The 12,937-nt window shown below is 46.1% G+C and overlaps 1 protein-coding gene across 2 annotated transcripts in view; it reads right to left on the reverse strand.

Annotated features, from left to right (window-relative positions):
- Positions 1-513: 513 nt before the first annotated feature.
- The window catches only part of ADA2 (adenosine deaminase 2), a 470,094-nt gene continuing 457,670 nt past the window's right edge, over positions 514-12,937 (reverse strand). For both annotated transcript variants that reach the window (XM_069628655.1, XM_069628654.1), the window contains exon 11: positions 514-1,992. In XM_069628655.1, coding sequence (XP_069484756.1) covers positions 1,881-1,992 — 112 coding nt within the window. In that variant the 3' untranslated portion in view covers positions 514-1,880. The remainder of the gene's footprint in view (positions 1,993-12,937) is intronic.

The following is a 12,937-nucleotide window of genomic DNA, read 5'->3' on the forward strand; positions in this document are numbered from 1 at the left end:
AAATAGAAGTTTTATGGGGATTTATATTTAAATTGTTCTCGTGTGGTTTCATTTGTACCTCTAATAATTGTAACAGTGATGGTTATGGGGTCCTAATATGTTCCCTTACATGCTTCTGAACTGTAATCGTTTTTTGTATGTGATCAATGTTTTTAAACACATTGGTTTAAGTAGCAATATTGCACAGAAAAATGCATACTTCTACTAGAGATCAAAATATAACGCGGATGGTGATGGGCCTGGAGGGAGGAGAGGGTGGAGACGGGGAGCTTGTTAGAAATCTTAGAAAACACTTTTCTAAGTGTTATTGCATTGAATTAATGCCACAACCACTAGCATACATAGACAAAACAGAAAAATTAACTTACTTCAAAAGAAAATCGGAAAAGGTACACAAGAACACATGTACTGGACTGCAATGGTGAAGCTGGAGACAGCATAGGGTCTATGAGCCAAGAGTACGTACGAAAGTAATATGTTGGACGGAGGCATTTGTCCTCATTTACTGTACAATTCTTTACTTGTAGCATATTTTTTATTTTGATCTGTTTATTATCATTTTGAAGCACATATTACACAAGTGTTAGCAGTTCAAGTGCTTGGTTAAACAACCCACAGTCTCTAGTTTAACCACCATTTATTAAACAGAATAAAAATATAGACAGCAGATTAACAGAAATAACTTGAGAAATGTGTTTGTTGGCTTGTATTGTGGGGCCACATTCAGAGCATGGTAATCACAAAAAAGTGGCATTTTAAATGCCTCCTATTTTTTTAAATACTGCCGAATTTCCAGTTGGGACTGCATGGGGTACATAAAAAGTGATGTAGGAGGTAATTGTGGGTTATTAACCCATGCCATCCTTTCCATTTACCTCATGCTGTAAATATCCTGTGCAATCCCAGCACACAATTGGGTACCATTTTAAAAAATTGGAGGCAATTAAAGACCATGGATTTACACCATACTTATATTGCGGATTTATGTAAGAAACAAGCAAGGCAATTAGGAAATTAAAAACTTAAAAACGAAATAAAAAATGTCTCATCTGCACATACACACAAATACCAGAGTTCTTACTAGGCTAAGCATACTTGTGCAACTATACTGTCGCCATTATGCCTGTGCTTGGAAACAGACATTGTAGGAAGACGCAGTGCCATCATATCTGCATAAAGGCAGGCAGCAACCTCATGTCCAGGCAATCAATCGGATAGAGTTTATGGTCCTAGGACTGGATCGTCTCTTATGCAAGGATATTTGTCAACACCACTATGCAAGGGCCTTGAGGTCTGGTCGGATGAATGTTGCCATCCCATAGGTACAGCAACCATTCAATGGGAGAGATGCCAAGTGTGGGGCCCAATACAATGGAATACCCTTCCAAATACCTTCCACACGTCTATGACGTTAGTCCGTGTGAATTGCTGAACTGGTTCCTCTTCTAGGCTAATCGTCTTTGTGTCCCCTCGCCACCTTTTTGACAAACCCAAGAGGCGACTAATCTCACCCAGGCTCATGGCATTTGTAAGCACTAATGGATTCACTACATTACTGTAGTCTGAACATAGGTAGTACCTATCTGCTTGTTCTCAAGTATTGGTATGACACTGCAGAGATCCTGTACGTTCCCTGCGTGTACCAATGGCAGATGGAATAAGAGCAGGGACGATCTGGAATTCTAGCAGAGGTCGGCCCTGGGTACAGCCATTACCATATTTCGCCAACATTGGTTAAATGGAGGAAATTTAGAAAGAGGAATACTTCTGACTTACAAGTTCCCCCTTGAAATGCATTTCCTGAACAGATTTGAGCCATCGAAAAATACATACAAAAAACACAAAGTGGCAATATCGTGAAAACATCTTGAAGGTGTGCCCTAGAGCTCCTCCCCTGAAAAGGAATCGCTGAACTCTTCCACAAACTGGTTCCATTTCTTCTGCCAGATATCAGTGGCCTTGGCCTTCATTTCTGGAGACATAGCGCTGTACCTGTGGACAGGATGAGAAACGGGTCATTCCTTGAATTGCAGTTCTAAGTCTTCAACAGCAAGAATAGAGGGACTCAGTCTGCAAACCTTTCTTCTGAGTTTTAGGAGGCCTGCAAATTTGCTAGGGCAACCCTGTACCTGGAAGGATAGAACTGAGATGGTATAGCTGTCATTGGGAGGGTGCCTGTGGTACAAAGTGTCCCAGCTCCTGTTCCACCACAGTGACTCCATAGATTTGTATGGGCCTGACAATGATGGTTTAATTAACACTGCTCTATTCGTTTTGCTCAGTGTATTTATAATGTGCAGCTCTTTTAACAGTATCGAACAGGAGCAGTAAGTGGGGCAAATGGATAATGGGCATGACCACAGACTCTGACAAGTCATACTAGCTAGGTGTTAATGTTTGAGTCACATGTGTTCCATCAGCTGGCCGATTTGTGCTCATTTAATACAGTGATTTGTGATTAGATAGTTTTAAATTTGAAAGTGGCAGGCTTGGACGTGCTAGGTATAGTCCAACATATAATGGTAGTCAAAGTATTACCAGATTTGTTCTAGAAACGGGACGTCGACTGGGCGTATTCGTTATACTATCCCTAGGGTGACGTCCACTGTACCCATGGTCGTTCACGCGTGGAGGTCCCTCAGGTTGTTTGTTTCTGACATGAGGTTCCATGAAGTGTAGCTTGAGTAGAGATGTGTTAAAGCAGAAGCGGTGATAGACCAGACAAATCTCTATGTGCCTTCAACTCCAGAGCAGAGGAAGGGCAGGCACATGTGAATCTAAGCAGATGCAAGTATCAGAAATACGATTACTGTGAGTAATGTATCCCATCTGAAGCTAGGGGATCTGCTTAGATCACATGCTCTGCATAGATCAGCAAGCAGTATCTTGTGAAGGAGGTGGGAAGTGAGACGGTACAGCAGCAAATAGATGTTTTAGCAACGTTTGTCCCACCTGCGAATCTGCTTTAGAGAGAGTGTCAATGAAATAATGCAATGTGAAGCTATGAATGGAACTCCATGTAGCTGCCTGAGCACCGGGGAGTGAAAGGTAAAGCTCTTTTGGATAGGAAATAGCAGAGCTGTACGCATTTGACTATCCATCTGGATATGGCGTTTTTAGAGGTATATGATTGCCTTCTCTACCAGGTGCTATGGAAACAAAGAGCTGGTCTGTTTTCATTAGGGGTTTTGTTTTGTTTACGTAGTACAAGACTGCCCTCTGTACATCTAGTGTATGGAGGCTTCTTTCAGGTGAGTTGTATGGATTCTGAAAGAAGGTAGGAAGTTCGATAGATTAACATGAAACTTTGAAATGAATTTAGGTGAAAACCTAGGGTGTGTTCTGAGGACAACCTTGTCCTTGTGGATCACAAAGAAAGGGTCTTGTACGGACAATGCCTGTAGCTCAACGACTCATTTTATGGAGGTGATGGCTACCAGGAATGCAGTTTTGTAGGTCAAGTGTTTAAGGCTGGCCTTGTGCATAGGTTCAAAGAGCGGACCCATGAGTTTGGAGAGCACAACATTTAAATCCCAACCTGGTGGAGGGTTAGAAATGGGGACTGGGTGGAATAGCCTCTCTATCCATGCCAGGAAGGCCTTAATAATTAACTTTCCACCAGGACACCATGCTCTGTGAAGTGGTGTTAACAGACAGCGCTGCCAGGTGCCCCTTGATGGAGTTAAATGCTAGCCTCGAGTCTAGTAGGTAAAGCATGTAATGCAGAATATTGGCCAGTGAACATTACATTGAGTTTATGGATTGTGACCTTCACCATAACAATGTCTGGTGTTGGGTTTTTGTGCCTTTTAGCATATCCATACACTGTTGTGGAAGATTTAAATGACCAAACTCTGACTTCAGGAACCAGGCTGCCAAGTTCATAGATTGAGGCAAAGGATGGAGATATGCCCCTTTGGCGATGTGCAACCCAATGAAGCTTCCATGTCCCTATAACATGCTATCACAACACAGTTTGAGCAGATGTGGAAACCAGGGTTGTCTCGCCCACATGGGAGCCACCAGGATTAGAGTAGCTTGTTCCTGGCGCATCTTGCGCACTATCCTGCTCAGGAGTGGTGTCAGGGGTGGTGGGGGAAGCGCAAGCAAATTTCCCTGACCAGTTCATCCACAGGGCGTTCCCCTTGGACCCTGGTTGAGGAAACCGGCACATGAAGTCCGGGTATTCAGCGTTTAGACTTGTGGCGAATAAGTCTAGTGGGGGGGGGGGGAGGGTGGACTCCATTGAGTGAAGATTCCATCTAGAATACTTCTCGAGTTACCACTCGTGTTCCTCTGGTACAGGTTATCTGCTTAGAGTATCGTCCAGAGCATCGAGTTCCTGTGGAAGGTAGAGAGGTTAGGAACATGTTCTACTTGAGTGCCCACTTACATATTTCTGGGGATAGTCGGGACAGACTTGGATAGTGCCTCCCTGGTAGTTTATGTAGAACATTGCAATGGTGCTTCCTCTGAGGACTTGCCCTTTTTGACCTGCAAAATGTTGCTGAAAAGTCTGTAGAGCTTTGAGAACTGCCAGAAGTTCTAGGAAATTGATGCGATTTTTTGGCTGTGGTGCATTTCCACTGGCTGTGGGGTGGAGGAAGTGAGCTGCCCATCCAGCAAGTGAGGAGTCTGTAGTTAGGATTGCTTGTGTTGGTGGAATGCAAAAGGGTTTTCCTTTTAGCAGGTTGTCCTTGGACCACCAGCAAAGAGCTTGTACCAGGGTTAGCAAAGGAACCACTACATCATCCCACTGCCCGCTTACCTGAAACCATTGTTTCATTAACCACTTCAGCATTGGGCGCATGCGCAGGCATGCGTGTGGAAACAGGTGTATGCATGAGGCCATCATCCCTAGCAAGAGCATTGCTTGGCGTACAGTTACCTGGTGAGCGGCTTTGTAATGAAAAAACGTACAACTGCATGTTTTGCATCGTCTCGATTGACGGGAAAGCCAGCCCCTCTGTCTTTAAGATGGCTCCCAGAAATGGTTTTATTTTGCTGGGAACAAGACTTGATTTTTTACTCGTTGATGGAGAATCCCAACTGGAAAAGAAGGTTGATAGTTCTTTGGGTGTTTTGCCTGAAGATTTGAGGAGACTCCCCGGTTATTAACCACTTGTCTAGATAAGGTACACAGTGATTGACTCTCTGCGGAGGTGTGCTGCCATTACTTAAAGCAACTATGTAAACACTCTTGGGGCTGAGGTGATTCCAAAGGGGAAGCACCTTTATCTGGTAGCGTATTCCCGCTATCTGGAACCGCATATATTTTCTGTGCGCTGGGAACATTGAACTATGCATCTTTCCTATCCAATGTTGCCATGTAATTCCCCCCCCCCCTTTTAAGAGGGGGGGATTACCTCTTGGAGCATGGTCAAGTGAAACTTTTGAGGGTTGACATGTGTTCACCGGGTGCAGATTTAACACTGGACGAATGGATAGATCTGTCTTTGGCACAAGGATGTACGTTGAATCAATACTCCGGTTTACCTGATTTGCTGGGACAATCTCTATGGCTTCTTTTTCCAGCAGGGTTTACTTCTTCCAGTAGTATGCGCCGCTCTTCTGGCATCATACTTTGGTGTTTTGGTGGGTGGTTTTTGCAAGAGTTCTATGCAATACCCGCTTTCTCCGTTGGACAGTGCCCACTTATCTAATGTAATCCCCTCCCATGAGTGGGTGAAATGAGAGATGCAACCCCCTACTTGGGTGGCATGGGCAGAGACTTCAAGCGGTGTGCCATTGCTTGGGAGGGGTGGAGCCTCTGGCCGGGGAGCCTCAACCTCTTCCTCTGTATCTTTTATGAACTCTTTGAACATTAGAAGAGGCCTGTCCCTGTCGGTATCCCCATGACAAAGACTGTCCACCTTGATTGAACCTAGAGGAGCGTTGTATGCCCTGTCCCTGAAACCTCCTGGAGTTAGAGGAACCCCGTTGGATGAAGGGTTTGTTGGTTAATTGCCTGAGGAACTTAAGAGTATCATACTCTTCCTTCACACTTTTGAGGGCATGTTCAACTGCCTTGCCAAAGAGGGCATTAGGTTCCACCGCCATGTTAAGCAGGGTGGCCGGTGTTTACAATTTAGACCCAGACTGTCTAAGCCAGGCATGGCGTTTGATAAGGGTGCCCTCTGCAATAATGCGACCCACATTATCTACAGCGTCAAGGTTGTTTAAGAACACAGCTAGATATGTGCTTGCCTTCTGAAATTGTGCTTAGTAGCCAAGACTTTAAAGGTTCTAGAACTGCCTCAACTTGGTGTTCCACTTCATCCCACTTATGACAGCCATAACTAGCTAGGAGGTTGGTGTTATTAGCTATTCTTGCCTGATCGGGCGCTGAAGACGCAACCTTTCTCTGGTGGGGCTTCAGCCGATGCTAGAGGAGTGCCAGCTCCCCTTCTAGTAGCCAACACTACAAGTGAGTCAGGTTTGAGCTGACCCCCTAATGTACAGGGGGGAGTCTGTAGGCACTGGCTTGAATCATTTTTCAATGTGCGTGTTGACCACCCTTGTGAGGTTAGGCATAAGCAGGGAAGGGTGTATACGCCTCTGGGTGGATTGTAAAAGGTGAATGAACTGAGTGGAGGAACTCTTCTCATCACAAATGTCCTCCACAAAGTCCTCATCCACCTTGGTCTCCTGGGTGTCAATATTGAAGTGTTGGGCAGCTTTTAGTAGCAGCTTGTTATACAGTAGCTGAATGTCTACTGGAGAGTCTGCTACTGGCTGGTCCTGGTGCTCAGGTGATTGTATCATCATAGTTTGTATTGGTCTCCCTGATCTCCGAAAGAGCTGGGGTCCTGAGACCGAGGGGTCGATAGTGCACATGTCCCGAGAGGGGTCTTGATAAAGGGAGGCTGGCAGGCCCTGGGCTGCGAGATGTCAATACGTGGCTTCTTCGCAGGCGGTTGTTTTGCAGCGCCCCAGGAGCCTGAGAAACAGTCGGCTGGAGTGGTAAAGGTGTTGAGGACTTAGTTAATTTTGGCGGCTTTGTCTTTGGAAGGATAGCAGGGACATGTTTTTTTACTAAGTTTTTGCATCTTCGGTGTATTCTCTGTGTGGACTTGGGAGATGCCAAAGCACATTTCTCTGCATGTTTTGGCGCGTGAAAGGAGGGCCTTTTTATGCGTCGTGCCCGAAACAGCTTTAGCGCTCACCTGACTCCGACGGAGGCGCTGGCCTGGTTCGCGCTGCTGTGACCTCTTCTAAGGTGATGCGCAGGGTTCGGAAGACGGACTGGACCGGGCCCCCAAATCTGGCTTGTCTGGCTCGCAGAAGTATCCTTCTGTAGGCGAAAATAGGGGATTAACTGTCTGCGGGGTAATGCAATCGGCCTCTACCTTTCCCCTCTCACCCTCCTCAAAACCCTTCTGTGATTCCTCGTAGCGTCTCACCTTAGGGTCTGGAAGGACGAGCTCTCCATCCTGCTTCTGATGCAGGGGCGTGTTGGTATCCTGTTACTTCAATGGATTTTCGGATTCGTGAGAACCAAACTTGCTTGGCTTCCAGGTAAGTTTCTTGATAAGAGGTTCCCCTTGTGTCCATGCATTAATGTACTAATGCTAGTGTCTTTTTCCCCATAGGGGCCGGAGTACGGAATGCCGGGGAACAGGCAACGACCCGAGATGAGAGGTGAAATCCTTGTAGAAATCAGGTAAGTCTTTAATGAGCGTTTTTTGGTAATGTCTTTTCATTCGCTCATTAACGTTGATGCCTTTTTTTCCCCTTAGGGGCCGGGGTCCGGAAATGCCAGGATGCGGCGCGGACCCGAAATGAAAAGGGAATGAATCAACTCGTAAGTCTTAACATGGAGATTTAGCTTTCCTTATTCCCTTCTCTCTCTCACCTTTTGTTCTGGTCTTTTTCTCCCTAGGCGCTGGGGCGTGACGGCGAATCCGGATGATCGCTGCTGGACATGGAGGCGCCCTGAAAAGGTGAGTGGAATGCGGCGCTGCAGCGATCGACGCGATGAGCTTTTAAATAAAAATCTTCCTTTTCAGGATTGTCGGCGAGATGTCTCCGGGATGCGGATTTAGCAGGTAAGGACTTTTCCTTCTTCTGTTCTCTTTATCTCTTCCTTTGCAGGTGATCCAGGATGCTGGCAGGCGTGGCAGAAGTCAGGATGCAGGAGCAGACACGGTGAGCGTCCAGCTGCTAGATGCAGAACAACGCGAAGCACGTGTGGCTGTTCGGGTGGGGTTTAAATAGCCTTGGAAGAAGTTCCAGGTATGTATCCTTCCCGGACCACGCCCGGATGGTAAATTAGTCCCACAGGTAAAGTAGTTCCTTTCAGGCCTCAAGGAGGCCGGGATCCTGCAGCATGGTCTGCATCAGGTAAGTGCACCCAAGCACTCCCATAATGAGCCTGGCACCTATGGCACCAGGACACTGTCCAAAGGGCCCCTATATGGGGTTGCTGGGTCCTTCCTTGGGGACTGGATGTCAGCTTTCGGGGACGCAGGGCTTCAACCGGCTCCCCAGGAGCGGGCATCATGACAGCTTTCAACGCCAGTTCAGGCCTGTCATGTGACGAGAAAGTGAGCGATGGCCCAGAGGACAAGAAATGTTTAGAGGCTCTCGATGGAACCCATGTGGGCTTCGACGGTCAAAGACTTCACGGTCGGTCGGCCTTGGGTTGTGTGCTTAGTGTTTTTGAAGTGTTTGTGCTTGGGCTACCGGGTGTAGTCTCAGTCAGAGCCTTGGGCCTGCTTAATGGAGTCGCGGGGGTGGGGGGGCGCACATCAGGTCCCTACGAACCTCTGTCGCCTTCAGCATCACCCTCTATGCCGATACTGCCCTCACTGGATTACCCAGTCACGTCACTGGAGGCTTCGCCTGCATGTCGTGGACTACTCAATGCTTGGTTTGACGGTCTGCAGGTTCTGCAAACTTTTCCACCCTAAAACATGAAGACCTTTTCTGGGTGGTACCTAGGAAGACAGTAGTTGCACCACTTGGTGCGTATCCTTCCAAGGTAACTTCCTATTACAAGTAGTACAACATGTAAAGGGGGTATTCTCCATAGTAAATTGAAAGGGCAGTTTGGAGAAAAGGTAAAATAGGGTGGCAGAACAGGCATTCTCTAAAGGGATGCAACTATATAAAACCTCCCTCTGCTCTCCCTACTGTAAGGGCAGAGGCCAGAAGAGGCCCGGGAAGGCTGCAGTGTCTGGTCGTGAGTCAGGCATAGTCGACAATGGAGCAGTCAGCCAAGGGTCGGCGAACAGTAATGATGCAGCTGCAACAGGCCGACAGTAAAGGATAGAAAGAGAAAGTCAACGAATAAACTTTAGTCCAAGGCATCAGCCTGAAAGGAACTCTAACTTGCGACCAACCACAATGGTGGTAAAAACAATCCGAGGGACCTCCACGCGTGAAGGATCTTGGGTACAGTGGACATCACACGGGATAGTATTACTAACACGCCTAGTCTTCGTCCCTTTGAGTTTCGAAAACAAATATGGTAATACTGTGCCACTACCACTGGATGACGGACTATGCAGAGCATGTGCTCTAAGCAGATCCACAAGCCTCAGAAATGCATTTAAACCCATGTAAATGGTGGTGGGGGTGGGTAGGTTGGATGGAATGTGGTTGGCAAGTGGATCAAAAAGAATTGACCAAAGTTGCCACCATACACAAAAACTTTTGTAGCACTGCAATTTTTCTTAACATGACTAACAATAAGCAACATCACCATATTGAAGATGACCAACCACTGCAGCCATTTCCACCAATCAGGAAGCTCAGAAGGCAGCCGTTATTTTCTTGGTGTACGGCCCATATTCCAAGCTTCACAAAAGCCACTGCCTCCGCCGCCCCTCCTGCCCACCAACTCCTTCTCTGCATTATGTTTCACATTTTAAATAAAGGTTTCAGTGATCTGCTTGCTCCTCTATCGTTTTTTGCATCGTCCATACCATGGGAGGAAAATGGGGGCTCCCCATTTAGCTTTCTTTTTATTTTTGGCAAATAGGCGGTGCTAACAGGCCACCTATAAGCCAAACCTTTTTCATTGGAATACAGCTAAGAGGGAGATAGGATATGAGGAGAGGCACACCTTATGTGGGTGTTTGGTTATTTACCCTTGACTGTCCATGCTAAACCTTAAGGCTGCTCCCACCCACATCCTGCACAAGACATTCTCCTGGAACCTCTGAGCTAGTTTGACCAAGTAGTACCATCGAACTTTGCACAGCGGGACCCTGACAGTGTTTAATTGGAGCTGTAAATGCAGTGCTGGTGTAATCAAAATGTTTTCCCTTAAACAAGGGTACCTTTAACCACTTGAATTATCAGCAGTATGCTTGTACTTGCACTGACGTCAACAGTTTCGGCTTTAGTACATTTAGGCATTTGCCAGCCACTGCTATTGTATGTCCAGGTAACTAGCAGGATTTTGCAGCTGGCACAATTAATGGGCAATTAGTACCTTTATGACAATGTCTGCTAAATGCCTACACAAAAGCCCAAACTGTTAGGGTAGCCAATGCTCGTTTATCCATATTGGCCATCTTGCTTTGCGAGAGCTTTTCTTAATTGAAAAGATGCATGAATGTGAGCGTCTTTTTAAAGGAAAAGATTTTTTCAAACCATTAGCACCCTATTGCTGAAGTTCAACTCGTGATAACTTTCAGCATGCTGTACTAGCCAATAACAGTGTCCCATCTCTCAGTAAAGACCAGAGTGAGTTCTTAGTTGCATTAACAAGATGTCCTTATGAGCCAGTTTTTCTTCGTGTCTTTAGGACTTGAAACCTTAAGGATATTTTACACAGCTCTCAAGGAGCCCTTTTGTCAGGTATCAGATGATAGGCTTCAAGGCTCGCGCTCCTTTTCATTCTGTGGTGTGTAATCCTGTGTAAATGAATTGAAAATACAACCACAAGTATGGTACAGGTTGCAAAATGACATGCAGAAATAGGACATGCATATCATCACTCGAGTCTTAACGCTTATTTGTGAGGGATTGGTGTGACTAACTGGTGATGTTATGCGAGTAAAGTGAGCAGTGGTGTACTAGCATTACAAGCCTGAATGACCCTCAGGGTTTTCTTCTCATGTTACTTTGCATTCAGGGGATTGTGTGACAAATGAGAAAAACATTTTTTTTATTTTACTTCCTACCAAGTGGAAGTATCCCCCTGGAGCTAGGTACACATAATATGTAGTCATCTGTATATCATGTTGCACATGAAGAGATCTATGTCCAAACCACAAGTATATGATGGAAGACCGTCAAGGCCAACTTCACCTTTCATGAAATGAATACTGTTGAATTGGTTAAATACTTAGTGATATGAAGCAGCAGTTGTGATAGCCAGACGTTCATAACAAAAATAAGGGTGAAGAGAGAAGGAGGGAATCAGGATGAAGGATAATGCAGAAGAAATTAGCGGGACAAATCAAGGTGAATGGGGATAAGTATGTACGTTGGATTTGGGTTTTTTGACCGAGGTAAAAAGATTTGCGGCAGAATTTACTGTAGTCATTTTCGCTGCAAATTCGTTTTTACCTAGGTTAAAAAAACAAGCCCCCCCCCCCAGACCTCCAGTACACCCCCCTCACTACTTCCCTTTTCTCCGCCCGCCACCTCTCCTGTACCCTGCGCTATCAGTACCGTCCGTCCAACGCAGGTTGGATATGAAACTGCAGGGTCCCCTTCTCTTTTTTTTAGTCCCCCGTCGCCAATGTTGAGGAAGCGGGGGACACCCCTGCAACCCCCGAAACCGAAAATATCAAATATGGGGAGCCCGGGACACCCCTGAAGCCCCCACTCTTCATGTTTGGTATTTTCAGCAGCGATCAAATGGTACTGGCCAAAATTCGTCAAATGTACCATTCTATCGTTTTTCGATCAATTTGGGTATTTCGTGTAGGATTTCTGTATCAAACCTAATATCTCAATGGGGCACTGACTAATGGAGAACATGGTTTAAAATAGATTAGGAAACCACCAAATCTCTTGTCCCCAGCCATGCAAAAATATGCAAGCCCTAAGTGGCAGTGTTAAAGCATTGGAGACTTATCAGAATTCCACGACAGAGTTCATTTTCCCATATAAAAAGTACATTGCTTTGCCTAATTGCACTATAGAATGGTACGCTGAACAAATGGTCAAAAAGGTTGTAATTCTAGATTCCGGGTGGTTGTCACAGCCAATCAGGTTGTTCGGAACTCAGGCTGAACATCGCGGTATAAGCCCTCCTCCCGAGCAACCAGCACCTGCACGACTATTTTCCCTCACTTCCACTGTGCCACGCTTCTCTCCCCACCTCCATCCTTCCCACTTACCTGAAGAGGTTGCGTCACCTCAGCACCACACCGCCGCTCCCATCATGTTCACCAGCCATCATGGAAACGAAAGGGGGACTCGATTGTAGCCTTGCTTCCATTTCTATGGAACTTATTTTAAAGAATGAGTTGCAAGCTTATTGTTAACCATTCTTTCAAATAAATAAGCATCCCACGACGTAATCCTGGGCTGCAAATAGCCATAATGAGGAGTTCCCCAGGCTGTACCGTGTTGTAACGTCACAGCACCACCGGGTACGGCCTGGAGAACTCATCATTATACCTTAAGTAAGAAACAGTGCGTCACATGTAATTCCGTGACAAGGAAGCAGGATTGGCGCCCTTACAGTGTAACAATGGGCCCACAGAGGTACTGACAGGTGAGGGACTTGGTCGGGTTCTCAAGGGACAAAGACCCAAACAAGCCTGCAGTAGGACTGTATACAAAAGGTGTCCTACGTCTCCTTTAACAGGATGACTTTGCTTCCAAAAAAAGCAGACACTCAACCACCGCCCCAACGGTACCAATCATATGGAGTGATCACCACTTGATTCGGTTCACTGTCAGATTCCCAAACCGCATTTTTCCCAGAAACGCAATACTGCATGCTACTAACAAAATAAACTGGAACAGT

This window comes from Ambystoma mexicanum, chromosome 12 (assembly GCF_040938575.1).
Source record: "Ambystoma mexicanum isolate Mex_15411 chromosome 12, UKY_AmexF1_1, whole genome shotgun sequence".
In the NCBI taxonomy this organism is placed as follows: Eukaryota; Metazoa; Chordata; class Amphibia; order Caudata; family Ambystomatidae; genus Ambystoma; species Ambystoma mexicanum.